At 41.5% G+C, this 25778-nt stretch overlaps 2 protein-coding genes across 2 annotated transcripts; one reads left to right on the forward strand and one right to left on the reverse strand.

The window, feature by feature from the left end:
* Window positions 1–244: 244 nt before the first annotated feature.
* Window positions 245–17254, reverse strand: klhl36 (kelch-like family member 36). The gene is made up of 5 exons (XM_079824849.1): window positions 17130–17254; window positions 16803–16885; window positions 11156–12229; window positions 5715–5872; window positions 245–1076 (listed from the first exon to the last, which is right to left on the reverse strand). Exons 2-5 carry the CDS (start codon window positions 16875–16877, stop codon window positions 506–508), a joined length of 1878 nt encoding a protein of 625 aa, XP_079680975.1. The 5' UTR covers window positions 16878–16885; window positions 17130–17254; the 3' UTR covers window positions 245–505.
* A 1111-nt stretch (window positions 17255–18365) lies between these two features.
* cotl1 (coactosin-like F-actin binding protein 1) lies at window positions 18366–24407 on the forward strand. The gene is made up of 4 exons (XM_079825083.1): window positions 18366–18671; window positions 18993–19075; window positions 23147–23304; window positions 23504–24407. The coding sequence occupies exons 1-4, from the start codon at window positions 18595–18597 to the stop codon at window positions 23612–23614; spliced, it is 429 nt and encodes a 142-aa protein (XP_079681209.1). The 5' UTR covers window positions 18366–18594; the 3' UTR covers window positions 23615–24407.
* Window positions 24408–25778: the final 1371 nt, after the last annotated feature.

Raw genomic sequence — 25778 nt, forward strand, 5'->3', positions numbered from 1 at the left:
TAGCAGAATTCAAGATGCATATTTTCAGCATTTTTTGATGAATAGAAATTTCAAAAGAACTGCATTTATTTATTATAAATCTTTTTTTTTTAAATCAATTTAATGTTTGCTGAATAAATGTATTAATTTCTTCTTTTTTTTTGTCTTACTGACCCCAAACTATTGAATGATAATGTACTTAAAATACTGAAAATTTCACCCCAAAAAATAGCAAACAAACAAAGAACAGTGGAAACGGTCATGTAAAATGGTTACTTCAGGATGTTTTAATTGTAACTGAGAACTCCAAAAAGGTTTGTAACAAAAACTACAATATTAGCTTGTGCTTTTCAACTTCAATTCATAGTCTAACATATCACAGTATCTCCTGCTGACCTCTTTTCAAAAGGATCTGAGAAACAGCCAATGGCATCAGGCTTATGACAACCTACATTCACAAAGTCAATTCTCTCATAAAAGTGTTCTTCAGATCACTTTGTTGAATTCAATAAGGTGCCCCAGACAATCACCTGTGTTGATCTTGGCTGGAATTCTGTTTGTCTCTCTCTGTGTGACCCTCTATACTGTTGTTTCGCTGGTTTCTGACAAGGCACACACATGCTGAAGCTCCAGCAATATGCTTCGGTAGATTTGGACCCAAGACCCACTGGCCCTTGTCTGGATCAAATACTTGAGTGCCCTGAGAAAAGTCCATGGCCTCCCAGGTGTACCCTCCCAGTACGTAGATCTTTCCATCCAAGACCGCCACACCTGCCTCACTGTTAGGGTACCTGAGTGGGCCTATCTTGGTCCATTGATCTGTCTGCGGGTCAAAGGCCTCCACTCCCAACACGTCGAAGCGCTCCATGCTGTCCTCATGGTCATCACTGCCCCCGATGACATAGATTCTGTCCTCCAGAGTCGCCATAGAGTGCCAGCCTCGTGCCAAGATCATGGCCTGTCGTTCTGTCCATGTGTCCGCAGTTTTAGGGTCATAACTTAGCATGTCACGCCTGTATGGCCCGATCTGGTAATCATGACCCCCAGAGATGTAGACAATTTCCTTGTGAATAGTCCCTGCATGACCATATGTGAATCTATGATAAAAGATGAAAAAAAAAAAGTTTTAGGGTTGTTTGTGAGTTTTAATAATAACCTTTGACACTTTTTTTTAATTGAACGATTTAATTTTATTTTTTTAATTGAAGAAAGGATGAGATTTTAGGAACCTTTATTGTGTTTTTTTGGTGAATATTGTTGTAGTTTGTCAGCCCCAATAAATTATCTTTATGTTCTACAGTGGAAAGAAAGTCCTATGTGATTAAATCACATGAACATGAGTGTGATGCTATCAATTTGTGACAAAAGTACACTACTGTTCAGAATTTTTTCAGATTTAATGTTTTTGAAAGAATTCTCTTTATACCAACCAAATCTGCATTTATTTGATTATTAATTAATTTCTTTTATAATTATTTCTGATTTTTTTTCCCTCTCCTTGAACTGTCACCTTATCGTGGTGGAGAGGTTTGAGTACCTGAATGATCCTGGGAGCTATGTTGTCTGGGGCTATATGCCCCTGGTAGGGTCTCCCAAGGCAAACAGGTCCTTGGTGACGGGCCAGACTAAGAACGGTTCACAAACCCTTATGCTCACAAACACATCAAGGACCGTGACGTCGCCCGGCATGGCGCAGCCGGGGCCCCACCCTGGAGCCAGGCCCGGGGTTGGGGCTCGTATGCGAGCGCCTGGTGGCCGGGCCTCCCCCCATGGGGTCCGGCCGGGCTCAGCCCGAAGGAGTGACGTGGGGCCGCCCTCCTGTGGGCTCACCACCTGCAGGAGGGAGCGTAAGGGGCCGGTGCATAGCGAATCGGGCGGCAGTCGAGGGCGTGGCCCCCGACGACCCGATCTCTGGACACGGAATCTGGCTTTAGGGACGTGGAATGTCACCTCGTTGGCGGGGAAGGAGCCTGAGCTTGTGCGGGAGGTCGAGAGGTACCGACTAGAGATAGTCGGGCTCACATCCACGCACAGCTTGGGCTCTGGAACCACACTTCTCGAGAGAGGCTGGACTCTCTACCACTCTGGAGTTGCCCATGGTGAGAGGCGGAGGGCTGGAGTGGGTTTGCTTCTAGCCCCCCAGCTCAGCCGCCATGTGTTGGAGTTCACCCCGGTGAACGAGAGGGTCGCTTCCCTGCGCCTTCGAGTCGGGGATAGGTCTCTCACTGTCGTTTGTGCCTACGGCCCAAATGGCAGTGCGGAGTACCCGGCCCTCTTGGAGTCTCTGGGAGGGGTGCTGGAAAGTGCTCCGACTGGAGACTCCGTCGTTCTACTGGGGGACTTCAACGCCCACGTGGGCAGTGACAGTGACACCTGGAGGGGCGTGATTGGGAGGAACGGCCCCCCTGATCTGAACCCGAGCGGTGTTCTGTTATTGGACTTCTGTGCTAGCCACAGCTTGTCCATAACGAACACCATGTTCAAGCATAAGGGTGTCCATCAGTGCACGTGGCACCAGGACACCCTAGGCCGGAGGTCGATGATCGACTTTGTGGTCGTGTCATCAGACCTTCGGCCATATGTCTTGGACACTCAGGTGAAGAGAGGGGCGGAGCTGTCAACTGATCACCACCTGGTGGTGAGTTGGATCCGATGGCAGGGGAGGAAGCTGGACAGACCCGGCAGACCCTAACGTACTGTGAGGGTCTGTTGGGAACGTTTGGCCGAGCCCCCTGTCAGAGAGATCTTCAACTCCCACCTCCGGCGAAGCTTCGACCAGATCCCGAGGGAGTCTGGAGATATTGAGTCCGAGTGGACCATGTTCTCCACCTCCATTGTCTCTGCGGCCGCTCGGAGCTGTGGCTGTAAGGTCTCCGGTGCCTGTCGAGGCGGCAATCCCCGAACCCGGTGGTGGACACCGGAAGTAAGGGATGCCGTCAAGCTGAAGAAGGAGTCCTATCGGGCCTGGATGGCTTGTGGGACTCCGGAGGCAGCTGACCGGTACCGGCAGGCCAAGCGGACTGCAGCCCGGGTAGTCGTGGAGGCAAAAAATCGGGCCTGGGAGGAGTTTGGTGAGGCCATGGAGAAAGACTATCGGCCTCGAAGAGATTCTGGCAAACCGTTCGACGCCTCAGGAGGGGGAAGCAGTGCCCTATCAACACTGTTTACAGTGGAGATGGGCACCTGTTGACCTCAACTGGGGATATCGTCGGGCGGTGGAAGGAATACTTCGAGGATCTCCTCAATCCCACCGACATGTCTTCCGTTGAGGAAGCAGTGGCTGGGGACTCAGAGGTGGACTCGTCCATCACTCGGGCTGAAGTCATCGAGGTGGTTAAAAAGCTCCTCGGTGACAAGGCACCGGGGTTGGATGAGATCCGCCCTGAGTACCTCAAGTCTCTGGATGTTGTGGGGCTGTCTTGGCAGACACGCCTCTGCAACATCGCATGGCGGTCGGGGACAGTACCTCTGGACTGGCAGACCGGGGTGGTGGTCCCTCTTTTCAAGAAGGGGGACCGGAGAGTGTGTTCCAACTATAGGGGGATCACACTTCTCAGCCTCCCCGGGAAAGTCTATGCCAGGGTACTGGAGAGGAGAATTCGGCCGATAGTGGAACCTCGGATTCAGGAGGAACAGTGTGGTTTTCGTCCCGGTCGTGGAACACTGGACCAGCTCTATACCCTTTCCAGGGTGCTGGGGGGTTCATGGGAGTTTGCCCAACCAGTCCACATGTGTTTTGTGGATTTGGAGAAGGCATTCGACTGTGTTCCCCGTGGTATTCTGTGGAGGGTGCTCTGGGAGTGTGGGGTCGGCGGCCCCCTGCTTAGGGCTGTTCGGTCCCTGTACGATCAGAGCAGGAGCTTGGCCCGCATTGCCGGCAGTAAGTCATTAAGTTATTACCATGTTCCTGTTGTATTTGTATATGTGCACTGGAAGCTTCAGCGCCAAGAAAAATCCCTTGTGTGTGCAAGCACACTTGGCAATAAAGCTCTTTCTGATTCTGATTCAAAGTGGATTCAAAGTTCATATTAGGGATGTTAACCGATGAACGTTTGACCGATGGTTGACCGTATCAACGTTAAAGGTGAACTATGTAGGATTTTTGCAGTAAAATATCCAGAAACCACTAGGCCAGTGTTATATATTTTGTTCAGTTGAGTACTTAGAATATCCCAAATGTTTTCAACTATTTGTAAATCGTGAGAAAATTGCTATTTTAACCAAGGAACCGGGACGTGTGAGCTATGCGTGTGAGGGAGTCGCCTGTCGATTGCGTCATATCTGCGTCACCCTCGGTCTCCGGTTTTATTCAGTGAAACACTTTACTCTCACTGCAGTGTGAACAAGTGTCATAGCAGCCGCCGAGCGTACGTCATAACTTCCTTTTCAACACACTCAGATATATCTAATACGATAAACAGAGTTGCGTTACCTCAAACTCATGACTGGAAAAGAGGAAGTGGCGCCGGCAACCGTGTCATAATAAAAGTCCCGCCAGCGACTATGCCATAATAACAGTCCCGCTCTTCAATCGCTCCTGCGGCCTTGTTCAGCTCCACAACACTCGGTCCTGCTCTGCTTCACCACAGTAATGTTAATAAACGCATCCATGAACATGATTTCTGCCCGAGTCCTATCCTGACTGTTTCCCACCGGCTGTGAGCTGAAGACCACATGTCCCGAGATTCTGCGCTCAAACGTGCCGTCATCAAACTACGCCTTTGTTTTGAACAGGCGACCTCTAGTGGACGGAAAAGTTACATAGTGTAGCTTTAACCGATCAAAGTTGTCGGTTGTCGGTAAAAAAAAAAAAAAAGTGATCTCTAAATTAGGCTATTATAGACAGTGGACTAAACGCTACTACAGTTAGCCATCTCATTCCAAAATCTTTTTGTGTGAAGTGAACAAATTCCTCACACTCAATTTTTCATAACTCGCCTGTTTGTACTTAATAAACCAATAAAAACATTTGGCGCAAGGTCACAGCGTTTGGGTTTGCGCGCTCACAAGGTTTGCGGTTAGAGCCAGGGCAGACGACAGTATGAAGCGTGCAAAGAAAAGTAGTGTGTGGGACCATTTCACCAAAAAGAAGGACACAAATGTAAGTTGCAACTTGTGTGATACAGTGCTTAATTAGAAGGCACACAGTGAGTTAGACCTGCCTTGGCCGGTGCGTCTTACGCATTCTGAAGGTGCCTGTTTTATCCATTGGTTTTATCGTGTTGCAGTCTATTAGACAACATTCCGCATAAGATGGGCTTACATTTGGAAATATCATTTTCTGTCATTTTCTTAAATGAGCCGCGGCAATGTTTCAAATGAGCTTCTAACGCTAGACAAATGCCTTTATTTTCACCTTGTACCCAAACCATTTCGAAACTAAGGAGCCATTTGTCCTCCGATTACAAACAAGCTCCTCGGGACAGTGTGTGTGTGACGCCGCATTCACACGGGTCTTCGGCGTCAACGCTTGACGGAGGGCGTGGCTGAAGCTTCGTGCTGAGAGCGGGAGGCAGAGCGGCAGAGAGATGCGACAGAGTTGCGAAATTGCAGCCGCAGCTCGCGGCTGTTATTTCAAATAGCGCAGCATATTTTAAACTAATCGGTTAACGGGTTTCAACCGGCTAATGAGGCTCGGTGGTCGGTCATGAAAATGTTTAGTTTTCGCCATCCCTCGTTCATATCCACATAAACTGGTGCAATGTTATGAAAAATAAATGTAAAAAACAACCAACCTTGGCAATCCAGCAACATAAGCCCAGTGGTCCTCGGCAGGATTGTACACTTCAACAGTAGACAAAGCACCGCTATCATTCCGTCCCCCAACAGCTATAAGACAGTCTCCCATGGTTCCCAGAAAGAAATCCACACGCCGCTGGTTCATAGGGGCACCCTGCAGATCAGCACATCACTTGGATTAACATTCAAACTCCGGCACAATTGTCTACTTGTCTCATGCTTGGGGACATGCTTGGGGACATGCTTGCTATTTTATTTTTTGAATAAACACTTAAAGTCCCACTGAAGTGCCTTGAAACACGCAGAATTATTCAATGTGTTGACGTAATTTCCCCTAAAACGGCTCAAGCTGTTAGCAGCTCCTCCCCTTTTTTTAAACAGCCAATAGCGTTTTGTTAATCATCATAATCTCCTCCATATCGTTTTGAAATACAGCATTCTGTGCAGAATTTAAATGGGTCCGATATGTTTTGTTGTATGCGCCGACTCGCGCATATGATCCACGCTGCGCTCTCGTGTCTCTAGTCAACGGCTCTGGTCTAGACTATGTGTGTGCGCTGCGGCGGTGCGCGTGAAAGTAACGTGAAACCAGACTTAATTTGCCTCAACTGAAAGCATATTTACACTGTCTGAATCGTTTCCTATCGCTTGTATAGTGCGCTATGTGCCGTTCACCATATAGAAAATAGTAAATGTGTGAACAGCTGACCGATTTCAGACGCAGCTTCAGGGTCTATTTATAGTGTAGGGGGCGGGGCTTCAGATTCTAGAGACTATTTGATTGGACAGTAAGATTTGATGAGAAGGTGAAGTCTGCAATGATGTCATCAAAATCTGTGATCCATTTTAACGGTTTTGAATGCTTATATCTCCCAAATGCGAATTTTGTCATTGTTTTGGAACACGCCAGCTTATTCATAACCTTAAAGCTACACTGTGTAACTTTTTTAGTCTATTCTTAGCTAAAAACACTTAGTTCTTTCAAAAATATATGTGCTCATTAATGTATATTTACTTCTTTCAAGTAATAAAGTATTTTCGTAAGTTTATAATATGCCATTGAAAATACATAAGGTAATGGGATCTAACGGTGGTCGCCATGTTGCCCCTCCATCTTGAAAGTACATTAGCCAAAGAGGGACATACCCGTAAATTCAAGCTTCGCTTTTCACGTTTTAACCGGTTTTAATACTCGATGGCACTGTACAAAATTCTCTGCCTCGCGCATGTGCGCGTCAACTTGTTCAGACTTGTCTGGTGCATGTGCAGAGAGTTTTCATCTCAGCAGCGTCCAGTAACAGAGTTATACGGAGTTTTCCTGGCTTGTTTATTCCTCAAAAGTCTGTTTTTCCTTGTGTGGTATTTCTGTGCGTTAATAACTCCGTAAGTAATAATAGTTATTGTCATTGTAGATGTGTTTCAGAGTGTGTCATCGCGTAATTCAGTTGATGTCACCTCAGAAGTATTTTTGTGTCAACATACAATAGCGTAATGCTCACCTATTTGAATAATCATTCAGTTATTTTGTTATCAACAATGTTTATTCGTTTATAGAAAATATTTGCTTGTAATGTATGTTGATGGAAATATGTATCAGGTCTGATCGGCATATTAACAATTGTTATACAGAGCGCACTGCAGTGCTAACGTTAAAGCGCCGCACACACTTTTGTAACCGGACACCGCTTGTTAGCAGCGGCAGCTCCGCTCCTTTTAATGCAGCTGCCTTTAGCGCCTATATATGGTACAATAAGCTCTGGTTTACGGTTACATTATACAAATGTAACTTATACATACATAGTTAAGAACTGTATAACTATACTTATATTTACCATCCTTATTTGTTCTCTCACAGAAACCACATTTATTTACATATCCACGCAAACCTTTTTATGCCTTGCAATTGGATGACTGAATAAACATTACTATCATCAAAGTTCACTCTGGATTAGCTGCAGTTCTTTCTAGCCGAATAATTAGGCCAGTTGAATTCCAACCATCCCACTGCGCACAGAATATCCCACAGGCACCGTGTCGAATGTGGACGAGGTCGAACTGGAAGCCATGTTAATCTTGGACTAAATCGGCCACCGTAGGAGTTGAAACGAAATCGGAATTGACAGGAACAGAAACTAAAATTCACTGGATGGTCATATACCTTTTCACCACTAGATGGGGGAAAATATCACACAGTGTAGCTTTAAGGCTAACAAAGTCATACTAAAAGCTAAAAAAACTTCCATTTTGATTTCAGGGGGCCTTTAATTTGACATTTGACATTCACTCTCCACCAACTTCACTTTCTCCCACACCTCTCGTCCAATTGGGTGTGGTGGTGGTGGGGCATGTCTACTCATTTCCAAGACCTGTAAATTCTCTCCTCTCTCTTCTCCCTGCAATTACACATCTTTTGAATATCATGCCATTACTGTTACTAAACCTGCCAAACTTCAATATATTGTCATCTAGCGGTGACCAGGTCAACTAGGCAAATTCCTGGAAGAGCTGCACATGCTGCTGTCCTCTTCTCCGGAGGATGGCACGCGACTGGTAGTTCTTGGTGACTTCAACATCCACCTAGACCAGGGATCCTTAAATCTGGCCCACGAGATCCACTTTCCTGCAGAGTTTAGCTCTAACCCTAATCAAACACACCTGAACACACCAATCAATGCCTTCAGGATCATTAGAAAATCACAGGTACGTGAATTTGATCAGGGTTGGAGCTAAACTCTGCAGCGCATTGGCCCTCCAGGGCAAGATTTAAGGAACCCTGACCTAGACAAACCTCTAACTCTTCTAGCCTTGTTCCACCTTACAAGACAGCACACCCCTGCGACACACATAAGCCACATTTCCACCGCAGGAACTTTCCCCAGGAACTAGGAACTTTGGGGTGGTACCCTCAGAGTCCCTGCTCGTGAGGTAGTACTTTTTCAAAAGTTCAGGAACTTTCGGGGTGGGACTTGGGCGCAGAACATGCTGATGGACCAACGACGAGGTTCAGGCTTTATTAAGCTTATGGGGAGGACGAAATCCAGTGGGAACTTGAAAGTTGCGCGGAGTCCTACGTCACTGCAATAATTTGCCTAATCTTCACGGTACTTTAGACTATGATGGAAACGCAGACCACAACAGGTCTGGGGGAAAAAAGTTCCTGGGAATAATTGTTCCGGGTAATTTCGGTGGAAACGCAGCTATAGGAGGCAAAAAGCTAGATCTCATCCTCACACGTAACTGTACAACTGATAATCATCTTGTTACTCCACTACATCTTTCTGACCACTTATTTCTCCAGTTCTCTGCCTTCATGCTACCACTGAATCCTCCTCTGATCACCTTCTGCCATAACCTCCATTCTCTCCTACACACTTTTCTGAGTGGTCTCTGCATCTCTCCCTCCCACAAACCACTTCTCTTCTCTGGACGTCAATAAAGCATCAGACATTCTATGTTCCACCTTAACATAATGCCTGGATAACATCTGTCCTCTCAACTGTGACAAACTTGTGACAAACTCCAGCCCCTGGCTTACAAATGTTCTTTGTAACCATCGAACCAAGCTCAGAGTTGCTGAGAGGAGATGGCGCAAGACTAAAGACCCAGCTGACCTAAGCAAGTATCATTTTCTCATATCCTCTTTCTCCTCTAGTGTTTCTGTTGCCACTACAACCAAAACAAAATACTTTAGTACAGGCAAATCTGTCCTTATTCTACTAGACCTGTCAGCTGCCTTTGACATTGCAAACCACCAGATCCTTCTGACCACCATTTCTGACTTGGCATCTGGTGTGGTACTTCAGTCTTGCCTCACAGGCAGATCTATCAAGGTTTTCATGGAGAGGAGGGGTATCTGAGTAACATCAGCTAATCACTGGGATGCCTCAAGGTTAAGTGCTCGCTCCGTTTCTTTTCTCCATTTACACAACTTCACTGGGAATGATCATAAAGGTGCATGGTTTCTCCTACCACTGCTATGCAGATGACACACAGCTCTATCTGTTATTTCAACCTGATGATCCCAGCTCGTGTCTCTGCCTGCATTTCAAACATTTCAGCCTGGATGAAGGAGCTTCATCTCCAGCTCAACCTTGCAAAGACAAAGCTCCTTGTAATTCCCGCAGATCTGTCAGTTAGTTGATCACAACATTACTGTGCAACCGGAGTCCACAACACTAATGCCAATCAGGAAAGCAAGGAACCTAGGGGTTTGATGACCAACTGAGTTTTTCAACCCATATTTCAACAACGGCCTGGTCGTGCAGGTTTGCAAAACCAGACCCTTCCTGTCAGAGTAATGCTAACACAACTTCTTGTCCAAGCTCTTGTCATCTCAAGACTGGACTCCAGTCAGCACAACTAAAGGTGAAGATACACGGGGCAACTTTTTTGAGCAATGTTGCAGAGCGATGTTGCTTGGACACTTTCCCATTGAGAATGGGCAACAAATATCTATCTGGATACTTTAGATTGTCGTGGGCCCTGTGTCTCACCTGGTTGCCCATTGACGGAAACATTGCTCAAAAAGATGCCAGGTGTTTCATCACCTCAAGTCCCTGCAGATGTTCTAGAATGTCGCAGCATAGGAGAACCCATATCACACTCTAACCCTCCTCATCTCATTCTGCTGGCTCTGTTGTGGCCAGAACTTAAGGCATTCAGATACCACTGGAACAGCACCTTTCTACCTCAATTATCTCCTACAAGTTTATACTCCCTCCTACCAGCTAAGGTCACTGAATGTGTGACATTTTTATTGCTCCTTCACAACCAGGTAAAGTCACTCTCCAAAACCTTCACCCTCTCGGTTCCTCTCTGATGGAATGAACTACCAACTTCGACCTTCCAGCTGAACCGCAGCAACCATCACATCTTTCAAGAAGCAGCTTAAGACACACCTCTTTTACGAGCGCTTAAAGGTGCAGTGTGTGAATTCTAGCGGTGAGGTTGTGAATTGCAATCATCCAACGCTCACCCCTTCCTTTCGAAGCACATAGAGAAGCCACGGGGGCCGACACAGGACAAAAATGTCATCGTCGGAGAGAGCAGAGAGTGACTAGTGCTCTGTAAAGAAGTTTGTCCGTTTAGGGCTACTGTAGAAACATGATGGCGCAAAATGGTGACTTCACTGTAAGGGGACCCGCGATGTATGTAGATAGAAATGGCTCATTCTAGGGTAATAAAATCATAACGGTAGCCTACACTATGTAAGGTCTTCTCTATTTGTCCCATAAATGTGCACATTTGACAGTAAAGCATTGTTCTTGAGTTTGGATGAAGATATGCTTGTGTAGTAATTAACACATACAATAATAAATAGCAATAAATGTAGTAATAAAAAAACAAAATAAATCCCCTTTAGTCATAGTCTGGAGCCCTGCTGTTGAAACTTAAATGTCACTGACTTTTTTAAACTGTCAGGAGTGAAGCAAATTACCTTAACCCACAAGTTGCTTCGGGGGTCATATCGATACAGCAAGTTGCTTGCAGAATCTCCCCCATTGTCCCGCGAGGAGCTCCCACCTGCAGTAAAGATAAATCCCCCCAAAACTGCAACACAGTGGTGACTCCTCTGAGCTGGCAGCTGTGTCTCGACAACCCACTTTCCTGCTTCTTCATCCAGCCAGCACACCTCGGCACTCAACTCCTCTCCACGTTCAGACACCTCTCCTCCCACCAACAGCAGACGCTCCACACCTCCTCGAAGGCCTGTGCGTGTTGTCTGGAGTATAGGCTGGGCGCTCAGTCTCGTGTGGTAGCCCACTGCATCCTCCACTAACGCCTCACAGCCTGCATCTGGAGGCAGCAGGGAACGTATGGCTGGCAATATGTGTCCTATGAGGTCCTCCGGCGGTATGAGAGCGAAACGGATGTTGGAGAGAAGCTGCTGGGCGACCACAAGACGTTCTGGTCTTTGATTCAACCACTGTAAGGCGACCTGCAGAAGAGCTTGCTCATTCTCGTGCTGCACCTGCTCATCTGCGAGGTAAGCACAAAGCTTGGGCAGCCGCACATCTTGGAGGAACTCGGATGTGATGGAAAGCGTGGTGAAATGCTCCAGAATAAAGCGGTCTATGAAGGCATCCAGCCGGTCTAGACTATAAAGGAAGGCAAGCTCCTGAAGGTACAAGTAGTTGTCCTCACGTACCTCTTTCTCCAGATACTGGCAACAGAAATCTACAGCTCGCCACACCTGCAGCAAGTGAGCAGTTTCCAGGACGTAGTCGATGTTTCCACCATCGAGTGGTAACTCTCCACTGTACAGGAAGTCCACTACTGCTTTAACACCAACGTATGAGGCTCCCACCAGCTCTACCTCTGCCTCGTGTTCCTCTCGCATGCCCAAGGTGAACATCGCCTGGAAGTAGGGGCTGGACACTGCAAGCAAAGCCCGATGTGCAGGGATCCGCTGGTCATCGGCGACCAGAACGACATCACACAGCTGGCCATGCTGTCTTTGCTCATTTAAACCTCGAAGGAGGTAGTTAGCCTGGTCTGCCCATCGATACACCTGTTGTACATCAAAGTTAGTGCATGATAGTTTCAAGACACTTGAAACAGACTTTTTAAAAGTTTCTCTAAATATTAAACATGCAGTTTTTCTTATCCCAATTCTTATCATCCCAGTACTGACACCTGGGTGCATGAGGTTTGTTAGCTAGTGATGTGACGCCAACATGGTGACGCTCATAGGGCCCACTTCATGAAGAATAAAACGTTTTCTAGCAGACTGATATACCTGGAGTCTTCATGTTGTATGAGTGCAGAAGATTTGAATGTTTTTTTTTATCTATTAATTTTTTTTTACGTTGTTAATTTATTGATGTGTGAACTTATAATTAGTAAAAATTACTGAGGGTACCTTTAACTTACTATACAAATATTGCTTTTGAGTGTCAATAAATGTTTATATCATATTATGATTAGGGGTTCAAGCATGAAATGCTGAAACCCTATTGTAATTGTAAGGATTCGTAAAACACATCGTGCAGGCCAAACCGTAAGGCCTAGAGACATGAAACCTGGCCAGATGGTAGGCCTCAGTTTGGGGACAACCTATCAGAGTATGACCCCGAATGGCCCATAGGTGGCGCTACAGCAACCAAAAGTTCATAACTCATAACTCTTAGACTGTTTGTCTCAGGATCAAGTGTCTTATATCGTTGGAATCCTTGGCTCAAGGCAGACAAAATGGCTATCTCTTATTTTGATGTAGGCAGGGAAAAGTTTCTGCTATGTTGAATTTTGTCCAAAACCTACTTTTGCGAACTAGTCCCTGGTTTTTTGCCCGATCGGAACCGAACCAGTCTAGGACAATTCTCTGGACTCTCTAGATCAATAATTATCAAAAAAAAGTTGAACTTTGGCATTTGGGTGGCTGTAACAGGGTCATTTAGAAAAGGGGCGTGGCAAAATACACTAAAAAGCCTATACATCCCAAATGAAAACTCAGAACTTCACCAAAATTGATGAGCATATGTGCCAGAACATGGTGAGGAAGCATGCAGAGTTTCATGGAGATCGGACCATAGGTGGCGCTATAACTGGCAAAAAGCCTTCCTTCTTATTAGGGGTTCAAGCATGAAATGCTGAAACCCTATTGTAATTGTAAGGATTCGTAAAACGCATCGTGCAGGCCAAACCGTAAGGCCTAGAGACATGAAACCTGGCCAGATGGTAGGCCTCAGTTTGGGGACAACCTATCAGAGTATGACCCCGAATGGCCCATAGGTGGCGCTACAGCAACCAAAAGTTCAAAATTGCTCATAACTCTTAGACTGTTTGTCCCAGGATCAAGTGTCTTATATCGTTGGAATCCTTGGCTCAAGGCGGACAAAATGGCTATCTCCGATTTGCTCGCCCTTCAGGCGCCAATTTCGAGTAAATTGCATTTTTTTGAAAAACCAATTTTTGCTGAATTCTCCTAGGTTTTTGGCCCGATTGGAACCAAACCACTGCAAGAATATTCTCTGGAGTCTGACAATCAATAATCATCCAAAAAATTCAAAATTTAAATTAACGGTCGATAAGGGGAACCAAAATCTTTGATGGCACTAGGGCCATTTTTACTAAAATGGTTATAAATTGTGAACGGAAAGAGATTTTTTTTGCTAAACCTGGGATACATCTTCGTGAGCTCAATCTGAGTTCATTTGAAAAAAATCGCAACAATTGGCCACTAGGTGGCACTTTACAATGGTTATAACTTGTGAACGGAAAGAGATATTTTTTGCTAAACTTGGGACACATGTTCATAAGCTCAATCTGAGTTGACATGAAAAAAAATCGTGACAATTGGCCACTTTGTGGCGCTACAACAGTGAAAAAAATCATGAAAATAGCTATAAGCGCACCCAACCGTTAGTCTACTGAAAATTGGCATGCGGTGTCTTTGTCCAGGGTGCCATGATAGTCTATGAGAATATTGGTGTATCTCAAAAAACTCAGTATACGTCATTGGCTTTGCCTTGAAGGAGCCTTAGAAGTTTCAAGCCCGTGTTTTTTTCACAGGAGTGGCCTCCTAAGAATCCTTGCCGAGTCCAACAATACCAAACATGCCAGGTTTCGCTTTATGGTTTTTGTAAGTGTCATTTAGAGCTTTAAAAAATTGTGGTTATCTTCAAAGCCGTTAGTCTGATCGAGACAACAACAAAAAAACAAAGGAAATTTGAAAACATAGGTAAATAGCTAAACAATAATGCCAAAATGTTAAAATTATGATAGAAACTGACAAACAAAATTATTAAATCCAATCAATTTCACCCATGGATCATTTTGATGCTCTCACATGTTTGAAACGAACAATGATGGATTGTGATGAAATTTGTTTTGAATTGAGACTGGCGAATCCCCGTCCATACTGTCAATGACCGTTCGCAAAGACCCGCCCACTTTAGTTACTATTGCTATGTCTGACAAGCGATGCCACTCTCACACCACACCAAGTTCTCACGCAGTGAAAAATACATTGTGGATCAGAGAAAAGACTGCGCGCTGACAGACGAGTACTTTTGATATGAAACAAAGTCTCACCTTTCAAATGTAGTAATTTTTTTAGAGACATTTAAACAATAAATACCATTTTGTGACTCTTTAATGTGTCTGATAGATCGCTGTAGACTCGAGGCTCAGTTAAAGCTGCTTGTGAACCGATCATCTCTTCCTTCTAGTTAATTTATATCATTAAAATAAACATGAATGAACATAAAAGGAATGTTGTTTTAAAGTGCTAAGACGTCAGTACACTTTGGTTTTCAAATTTAAATCCTCCTATGTTAATCTACTAACTTTCCTGACTGCTTTGTTGGACAAAATGGCGGATTATGATTAGTCAGATCGCCTGTCAATAAAACTCCCTGCAAAGGGTCAATTGAGAATAGGCTTGTTTGAGATGAGCAAAATCTTCGCAGAACCGATCACCGGTGATCAGCACGAGATGCATGCCGGTTACAAATGTGTCAGAGTGCGGTCTGCCTTGCTCTGATGTCATGCTGATGTATGTCAAAAATATCTCGCGAGCGCAAGGCGCACGTGTCGGATTCTGCAGTCGCACGCAGTTGCTCTCCACCGACTGCGCTGATCAAAAGCATGATGGGAAACGACTTGCTGACGACACAGCTTAATGCTCATTGGTTTAAACAACTGTGATGTATTGTTCTCTTTTAAAATGTTTGATTTTAAAACTCTAATATCATGTTTTATGTGTATATGTTGTTTGTGAATATTCCCAAACTATCTGACAGTGCGATCTCTTTGGGTTATGCAATTTATTTTTTATAAAAAAATAAAATAACTGAAAACACATGTCTGTATTAAAGAAAGAAATATTGATAAACATGTATTTGGAATGGAATTAAATAACAAGTACTTTGGGTGTCTTGTTCATTTTATTTATTTTCATATAAAAGCAACATAACTTGAATTACATCCAGTTTATTAGCAAAACTGTGCACGAGCGTGAATCCCGCGATATCCATCTTTGATCTCGCAGGTGTCAGATCCACTGTGAGTAGAGAGAACTGTCTGGCTTGCCTGTGCTTTTTTCACTCCTCTCACTGCAGCCACCTACTCTAGCATACATTTCAGGCGAGGCAAGGCGCATCTCAAACAAGCCTATTGCCTGTGCGCACAATCCTGATCTAATCGACAACTTTGCAGTTGCACATAGGAAAGCCAGGAAAATCCCACTATAATGTAAGAGAGCATCTTTTTTATGTATTTGGACCTAGGCCTAACAATGTTTTATAGTGCGCTGTCCCCATTGTTTTTTTGTTGTTTTTTTGTTTTGTTTTGGTGAGCGTAGGCTACTCATGATTTTGTTAGTAATCTCATCTCTTATATGCTGTGTATGATCATATCCTGCCCTATTCATGGTAGCCTACTCGCGAACATTGCGTCATCAATTGCGTCATCAAGGGGCCTGCCTTGATAATCCTACTTAAGGGCCCGGTGTTGGCTCGTTCGTTACGCCACTGAATATAATTGTCTAAACTCCTTATTAAAATTACATATTTACAACAAATCTGACACATATATACATATGGGCACACTTTGAGTACTACTAATAAAAGTGGTGGAGATCAGGCAAGACTATAAGAAGACTCTAACTATAACTGTAAAAACGCTTTAAAACCATATATTTCCTATGGTAAACTGCCTGTATAGGCTGTAAATTGACTTTTTCATCTATGATGGCAGTTGTTAAATGCTTGCTAAATAAAACTTAATGTCTTTTGATGCTTGTGTGCTTAAAGGCCTTAACTGCTTGAACCCCGATAAATGCTGCTTGCAGCTTTAATTTTAATTATTATTTATAAAAACAGAATGTGACAGGGTTATGCATCAGTGTTATTTTATTATTATTTCTACATTATTATAGAATGTATTAATACATTGAATTAGCTTTTATTTTTATATTTTCAGTATTAATTGAACAAGCTTCAACTTGAACTTATTTCAGTTAATTTTCATTTAAGATTTTTAAGTTTTTCATCTGATATTTATATTTTATTGCAGGTTTATTTCAATTATCGAAAATGATTTGAATGATTTGTAGTTAACAATAACAACACTGTTATGCATACCTTTGAAGATTCACTTATTCTGTGAGGACGTGAAAGACGAGATTGCTTCCCAATGTCCATTGTGCCACCTGCCATAAGACTATCTGCAAAATATCGTAATCAAAATTAATTATCGAGGGTAATTTAATGTAACCATATTATATACATTTATAAAACGTTCAAAACAGGAACAGACATAGTAAAAAAGACAAAGACTGAATACAAAAGAAAAGGGGCATTTACACAATAACTCGTGACTACATTTCACTCATATTCAATTTAATTGGACATATTTTATCGAAACAGCTGTGACAACAGTCGTATAGTCAAAAGCAGATATTATTTTACCATTTTTCCATTCTTTGTCCGTATAACTACTAATTAAATACCCGCGTGCGACTATAAACAAGTTATTTTGACCGTGGCACAGTGAAGTTGAGTTCTCACTTCCGTGTTGACCTACACGTTACTTCAAAATAAAAGTCACTGTTTTGTACTCAATTTCGCCCTGATGAAATTCAGACTGTAGTCTACATAATAATAATAATAATACTAATAATGATAATAATAATAATAATAATAATAATACAGTATATGAAAGGGGCTTATTGGCTCACTGGTCATCTCCTCTAACTTATATTAAAACGTTAACAAAAATAGTAGTAGCCTATTGTAATGTGAAAATAATTATAATTAAATTGGTTTGACAAAGACAACATACTGATCTAATATTTAAGCTTTATTATTAAGATCCTTTTTCTAAGACTACATTTCTAACACTAACTCGACAGGCTATGACCACCAAATTCGGCAAAAATAGTCTTTTCTGACTGGTCCGACTTACAGTTTTTCTTAAACCGACGATCACAGCTCACCAAAATCCCATATACTTTGGGATTGACATTGATGATGAAATGTTCAAATCACAGCCAAAACCCTTCAATCTTCAACTGTCAAAAATTCAAATGTAAACGCACAGCCACAGAAGCCTATATTAAGCTTCAATTAAAGGCTATCTATCTATTCAATTATCTATCTATCTATCTATCTATCTATCTATCTATCTATCTATCTATCTATCTATCTATCTATCTATCTATCTATCTATCTATCTATCTATCTATCTATCTATCTATCTATCTATCTATCTATCTATCTATCTATCTATCTATCTATCTATCTATCTATCTATCTATCTATCTATCTATCTATCTATCTATCTATCTAGGAATGTGTGTATGTATGTCCATTGTGCCACCTGCCTATTATTCTATTCTGAATGAGAATTTCAAGGGAATTAAGGGATGTGCTTCTTGTAACCATGCAAACAATTGTAATGGCCCTAGCCTTCATTTTCTTGAGTCAAAATAAAACGTTTAATTGAATTTAAAATGTATGGCTGCTATTCACCTATAGGCTAATTATCGTAATCCAACTATTGCCGAAAAAAGCAACGTCGGAATCAACCCAGGTCCACAAGATGGCAGAGTAACTCAGAACAAATGTTATGACAAAACAGAACTGGGTGGATTTAATGTAGCTCAATACCCAGGTTGGCCATTAGGAGGAGGTGAAAAGCTCTCTGATTCACTGGAACAGCAACCTGACAGACAAATATCACTAACGCCCATTAAGAGGCAATAGGAAATGAATCGAGTCGTAAAATTAGTTGCCTCTCCATCCCACTGAGAGAAGAGACCTTCCTGCCACACCAGCAGTCCCTCAGCCGCACTTTGGAATTTATCTGCGTTTCCTCTTATTCCCCCGGCTTTGTTCTGCAGTTAGTTACGTTATCTTCCTTTGCATCGTCGAAATGGCAACGCGAATTGACAAAGAGGCTTGCAGAGAGGCATACAATCTGGTGCGAGACGACAGCTCAGATATATGCTGGTGAGTGAAGCCTTGATTTGCAGCAAACGCACATCCAGATATGTGCTGTTTGGCGCGTGCTGGCGGAACGTTACATTGTTTCAACAATTTGATTCATTCCAACGATACCTTTTAACGCTGTTTTTAATTGATTTTATGACATACATGTCTGTGGTGCAACATGTAGGGATGGGTCTTTTAACCCAGGGGCAGTGTCTCAAAATCTAGTTTGCAGCCTACATAGGCAGCATTTTCCCCAAAAAATGTCTAGGTTGGCTGCTTGCTAAATTAAACGCATCCAGCGTTTTGGCAACAGTTAAAATATACATTTTATGTTTACAGGGCATCTTTTACGTATGACGGATCTACCATTGTACCAGCTGGTCACGGGACCGACTATGAAGAATTCAAGAGTCAGTGTACAGGTGAGTTAATTTTCTTCTATTTACCTGCTTTATGTTGGGATTACTTTTTTTGTGTGTGTGCAAAGCAATTCATTACTAAATCAATTGTTAAAGGGATAGAATGAAAGTTTAATAAAGAATAATTTACTCACCACATGTTGTTCCAAACCTGTATGGCGTCCTTTCTCCCTTCCTTGTTAGGGACTGACGACAAACTCAGTCACCATTCACTTACAATCAAAAAAGATGCAATGGAAGTGAACGGTGACTGAGTCTTACAAGCTCTAACCTTCCCTTTGTAGTTCCACAGAAGAAAAGAAAAAACTCATACAGGTTTTAAAAATACAACATGACTGAGTAAATAGTGTCAGAAGTTTCATTTGGGGTGCACTGTCTAGTTCTTGCATGATAGGAAGTAATAATTCATATTCCACGGTAGACCATACCAAATATGGTATATCGTACTTGTCCTAGATGACATGACATAGTTAGAGGGTGAGCAACTGGTGAGCTGTTAATGAGAGGTTTTTACGAAATACAAGCAAATTTGAATTAGTAATCAATTGATCAACAGAACTCATATTGATGCCTAATTGAATGTGGTTTGGGGGAATGGGGATCTAATGAGCTACAATTCTGTATGCAGTATATTTTATAACTGTAAATAACTGTCTAGCTTCACTGAGAGAATGAAATGATGTAATTTCTCGCCTCTCGTTCTGTCATCCTTTAATGAACAGATATTTGGGCGTGGTGCTCAGTTCAGTTTCCATGAGTAGATTTGTGTAGCCACTAGCAGATGTAAACTTGTACAAGTGTTGCAATACCTTGGCTTCCGCCATTGTGTTCTGACAGATGATCAAGGATGTCTTCCTTTATGGAGGAGTATCATGTTACAAAAAGCTCTTTTATTGCTGGGGAATACTTTGTGACAACTTAAGTCTTGAACTTTACTTATGAAAAATGATTACTTAGCTGTCCGTAAGCTTTTTATCCAGCAGCAAATATATTTTTGTAGGTTCTTGAGTACTCTGAGAATCTTCTATGTAAATGAGCTATGCAATCCCCTCTAAAAAAAGCTGTAGTAGTAAAATTGTTGCTTTATAAAGAGGTATCATAAAGTGTGTCAGTAGCATAATTAATTACTTTAACGTTATCATGTGCTTTTATGTGATTTCATTGCTTACATTTGTGTTCTGCTTCACTTCTCATGTTAAACTCAGCTTTTTACTTTAATGCTTAAACTCAAAATGGGTTTTTGGGTCAGTGACTAAAATTATAGAGCGGGTCACATTAATAAAATGATACATTTAGCATAGCATTACATCTAAAGCTTATGTTTTAGGTGATGTCTAACAAGTTTAATATTTTAAAATATTTATTTTTGCTGCATCATCATAGCCTGGAAACCTGGAAGTTTAGAGTACACATGTAGTCAGCACAAATACACTGACTTTCTGGAAGGGAGTTGTTCAGAAATGAGCTGCAGACACACAAGAGGAAGTAAAAGTGTGTGGAATCATTTCCACATTTCGACAATCATAAAATAAGACACTTTTTACTAGAGTCCATGCTTTCCCACTGTTGACTGTTGGCATGTTGACTCATGACACGCACGTGGTCACTTCCCAAATGTGGTTTGTTTGAGGTTTCATTTCAATTGAAATACAGTCTCTATAATGTGACTTGGATTCATCCTCCACTTTGCTCTTGAAACATTAACAGCCAATGTGCCAAATACAACTGACAGTATTACCCATGGTTCCCTGACTTAGCTTCTTAAACCTTAAGCCTAGTTAATCAACAACAGAAAACCAGATATTATCAGTCTCAAGTAGTACCAAGGGGATTCACATGGACATTTGTTTTCCAGGAAAGGTCTATCTGTCTGTCTGTCTAATTAGGATATACATACATGTGTATGTGTGTGTGTATACATGTGTATGTGTGTAAATGTATTGCTATAATACTTAGAGATAAGCAGAAGTTTCAGCAGTACTATATTCACAGATCTATAAAGAACAAAGTGCAAAGGCGTGTATCACTAATAAGTGTTTATTAAGAGCTTTTTTCCACATAATGCTATCTCTGATACTGACTGTGTCTAAACAGAGGCACGCCAGAGTTCGGTGCAATTGATGTTATCTTTGAATCCTGTCCCAGTGCCACTGCAATGCAGTTGTAGCACATTTGGGAGGAAGTGGCCAGCTGTTAAGCTGTGAGAGACAGGGAGTGTTACAGATAAATTATTACACTCTTATCAATAGAGTTGGTTAACTAGATCACCTCCTTTCCTCACCCACTTTCTCTGTTCCTTGTTTTTCATGAGATGTGATGTCATGGAGCTTAAATTTCTCAGCCTTGTCCGTCGCTCGCACGTGATGCTCTCAGATTACGTTTTATGTCATGACTTCTTTCTCTGGAAAACTAAACAATGCAATAGTGTAGATTCAAAACATTCGCTACAATGGGGACAGTGTTCATTCAAATCCAAGCTGTTTAACAACAGACAAAGTTCAGATAAACTGGAGGGACAGTAATGAAACACATTAATGTTAATATTTGTCAACATGAAATCAAACTCAAAATCAACATGAAGTCACTCACGTTCCTGGTTTTATTCTGCACGATTCATTGATGCATGTTATTCCAAATAAAAAAAAAACATATCTTTTTTTCAAAATGTTATAATTTGCTCTGCCTTTCCTTTTCAGTTGACAAAAAATCTCTTACTTATTTAACCCCACCCCTGCAGGCACCATGGCTCCACCCCTCACTTTTCACTCAGTTTTCTAGTTGATTATGGTTTCACTTGAAAATATCAGGTTACAAAAGCGAAATAAGTTGTTGACTTTAAAAAATACAGACCCAGTGCTTGCAGAGATATTTGACAGATTGACAAACTTAATGGCAAAGTGGATGTAAGTGGTACACACGGTATATAGATAATAAAATAAATATAAAAAAGATTTATATTGGGGAAAAATGTATTGTGATTAATCACATCCAAAATAAAAGTTTGTGTTTTACATAATATATGTGTGTGTATAATTTATTATGTATATACAAATACACACACATGCATGTATATATTTAATAATTTCTTTATATTTTTTATAAAAAATGATATTTGTATATAAGAAATTATATATACAGTGTATATATATGCAAATATTTCTATATATGTAATATACATGAGTGTGTGTATTTATTTATTTAGATAGATAGAGATAGAGATAGAGATAGAGATAGAGATAGAGATAGAGATAGAGATAGAGATAGAGATAGAGATAGAGATAGATAGATAGATAGATAGATAGATAGATAGATAGATAGATAGATAGATAGATAGAGATAGATAGATAGATAGATAGATAGATAGATAGATAGATAGATAGATAGATAGAGATAGATAGATAGAGATAGATAGATAGATAGAGATAGATAGATAGAGATAGATAGATAGATAGATAGAGATAGATAGAGATAGATAGATAGAGATAGATAGATAGATAGATAGAGATAGATAGAGATAGATAGATAGAGATAGATAGATAGAGATAGATAGATAGAGATAGATAGAGATAGATAGATAGAGATAGATATAGATATAGATATATAGATATAGATATATAGATATAGATAATTATACAGAGTACACACACATATATTATGTAAACACAAACTTTTATTTTGGTTGCGATTAATCACGATTATTTTTCCCCCAGCACTAATTAATTAATATATATATTATAATATTATTCTGTCTTAATTTTTCTTTATTGTCTGGCTTTTTAATTGGGGAAAATAATCCTGCTGAATTTTAATTTGTGGCAAATAGGTCCGTTGTAGAAAAACTGATGTATTTCAAAAAGGGAAAAAAACTATATTGACCATGTATATTAAATATGGTTCTTGTCTGCCAGAGTAAGGTCTGATTTATCTTAATTTAGAGGCTTTTCATTAATCATGTATTTAATTTGATCAACATTTTTAATCAATTGACAGTCTTACAATAAACAAATGAAATTCAAGAAAATGGCACGCATCCTCCTTGATAAGGTTCCTCCTTGCTTTCTCTCTAACTCTCAGATGACTCCCGTCTCTTTGGTTTTGTGAGGATCACGACGGGCGACGCCATGAGCAAGCGTGCCAAGTTCACCCTCATCACTTGGATTGGTGAGAACATCAGCGGACTGCAAAGAGCTAAGATTAGCACCGACAAGACACTGGTAAAAGACATTGTGCAGGTGGGTTTTGCGTTTTCTAATTCCCTCGCTCATGCCGTATGCAAATTCTCTGACTCAGACTTACAAAATTTGACACACCCAGGCACGCAGATAAAGATGTCCATTTTCACTGTAAACAAATCGGTTGCGTTCATGCAAAAAATCCAACGTCCTGCCTCTCAATCACTCATAGTGTGTTTGCTGTCCTTTTTCCGTGCAGAACTTTGCCAAGGAGTTTATGATCAGCGATCCCCGGGAGCTGGAGGAAGACTACCTCCGCAATGAGCTGAAGAAGGCCGGCGGGGCCAACTACGACGCCCAGGCCGAATAGAACTTGGGGACGGGTTTCCATAGGGTTGGATTAGAAGGAAGGGGGAAACGCCATCTTGTACACATGCGCACACACAGACAAACATACACACACACACACACATACAGACAAACGCAAATATACATACCTCGCCCCTATCGCCAGTCTGGCCATGGTTGATTTATCTACTGTATTGTGCATCATCTCAATGTCATCTCTGCTAGTGCTATGAGGTTATCTTTTTTTTCCAGGGGCATTTTTGTAACTGTAATCAGTTTCTGAGAATGCTCCTTTGGCTCAGAGTTGTCATCACTGTGATACGCTTCCATAATCAATGGAGAGCATACGAGTCCAGCATTGTTTTCTAAGGGGTTTATTATGACTCTTCATCTCCCCGCTGACTCCTCTAATACAGACCACTGTGTTTACTGTCTCAATCTCCCATGGAGAGGAAGACATCATGGAATGTGTGCATTTGTGTATGTGTGTGTTTGCAGACACTGCACTGTGACTGGCTAACTTGCATGCAGGGGGTGGAATCTCAAAGGCTCCTGTAGCCCTGATTGGCTGTTTGTCTCCATCCAACCAAGGAGCAGCCATTTCTCTAGTGTAGCCTTCATTTTGGATTAAATTAAAACATCTAAAAATGTAATATTTTTTTTTTCTTTTTCTTTTTTAAGTAGGTTTTAATTTACATTAAAAATACAATCTGTGGTTCTTCCTTTACAATAAAAATGCCTCCCGAGCCAAGACAAGAAATAAGATGGTCACAAAAGCAATCATGTCAGAATAAAATTGTTGTTTTTTTTCAAGACGTCTTGTCCTTGTGTATTATATTTTGCTTTGCGATTACTCTTTGACGTTATTGCGCTGCGGGTTAGCCTATGCCCTGCTTAGGTAATGCAAGCCGCTTGGCATGGCATTACTCCTCTGCATGAATGCTAACAATCCCAAGGGGCTTATGGGGGAGTCCCAGGGGTTGTCATGGCCACCGCTGTGGTCAGGCTGCCTCACGCCAAGCTGCTCTGCTCCAAAGCCTGTCAATAATGGTCTCTCCTCTCCCCCCAAAAAACATTTCCCACCCCCTTTCCCCTGTTGTAACCTCTTTTCTCCTCCACCCCGTCTCTCTTCTTACTCTCCCTGCCTTGCATTTAGTCCAGCAGATGTGGGCCCAACTGCATAATTGCTTAATCCATAATCTATAAGCTTCTTCCAGGCTGCTTTTATGACGCTGAGTTTTGGTAGCACAGATAGACGTAAGGCAGGAATGTAGACACTGATATTGGGGCCTGTGGAAGATCTGTGTGTGTTAATAGTTGGTTAAATTGGGTCAGTAGACCTAAGTATTGCTAAGCCCAAGTTTGGCATGTGCTGTTTGTGCTGTAGACTTGAATGATAGGAGAGATGTGCTTTTACTTTTCAAAGACATAAAATATTGTTGATGATGTATATTTAATTGTACTTTTTCACTTGTTTTGGGCTCACACTTTAGGGTCAAATTCTCACTATTAACTATTAGACTTTTGCCTCTATAATCTCCCAATTACTCCTTACTTATAGTTAGTATGGTAGTTGTTAAATTTGGCTTTTGGGTAGTATTAAGGGATGTAGAATATTGTCGTATTCTACATTCAATAAGGCATTAATATGTGCTTTCATGACTAATAAACAGCCAATATCCTAATAATATGCATTCTAATTAGCAACTAGAGTAAAAATTAGACCTAAAGTGTTACCATTTTTTTCTTTATTTCCATTATACTACTGTTAAGAAATTAATACTTTAATGCAGCAAGGATGCATTAAGATGACAGCCAAGACCTATATGGGTCAATGAAAAATAAGGTTTTTAAGATAAAAATAATAATAATTTAAAGCAAAACCATTTTAAAATGCATGTTTATGTTCAAAAAATATATGGTGTTGATTCATATTGGTTTTACAGCTTTTAAGACAGCATTAATTCACAAGATTTTGATTTTACCACCCAGAAAATGTCAGGTGGTGCGACCATTTATTCATTTAAAATAATATACATATACAATATACATATGAATCATTGTGGTGTCTTAAATGCATATCACATGGTAAATTCCCTTTCCATTGCTTTATGTATTGCCCTTTTAGTCCAATTCATATAAACGGACACTTTTCTATATGTTCAAACACCCAATTTTCCATAAGG

Source organism: Gobio gobio (assembly GCF_949357685.1).
Source record: "Gobio gobio genome assembly, chromosome: 9".
NCBI lineage: Eukaryota > Metazoa > Chordata > Actinopteri > Cypriniformes > Gobionidae > Gobio > Gobio gobio.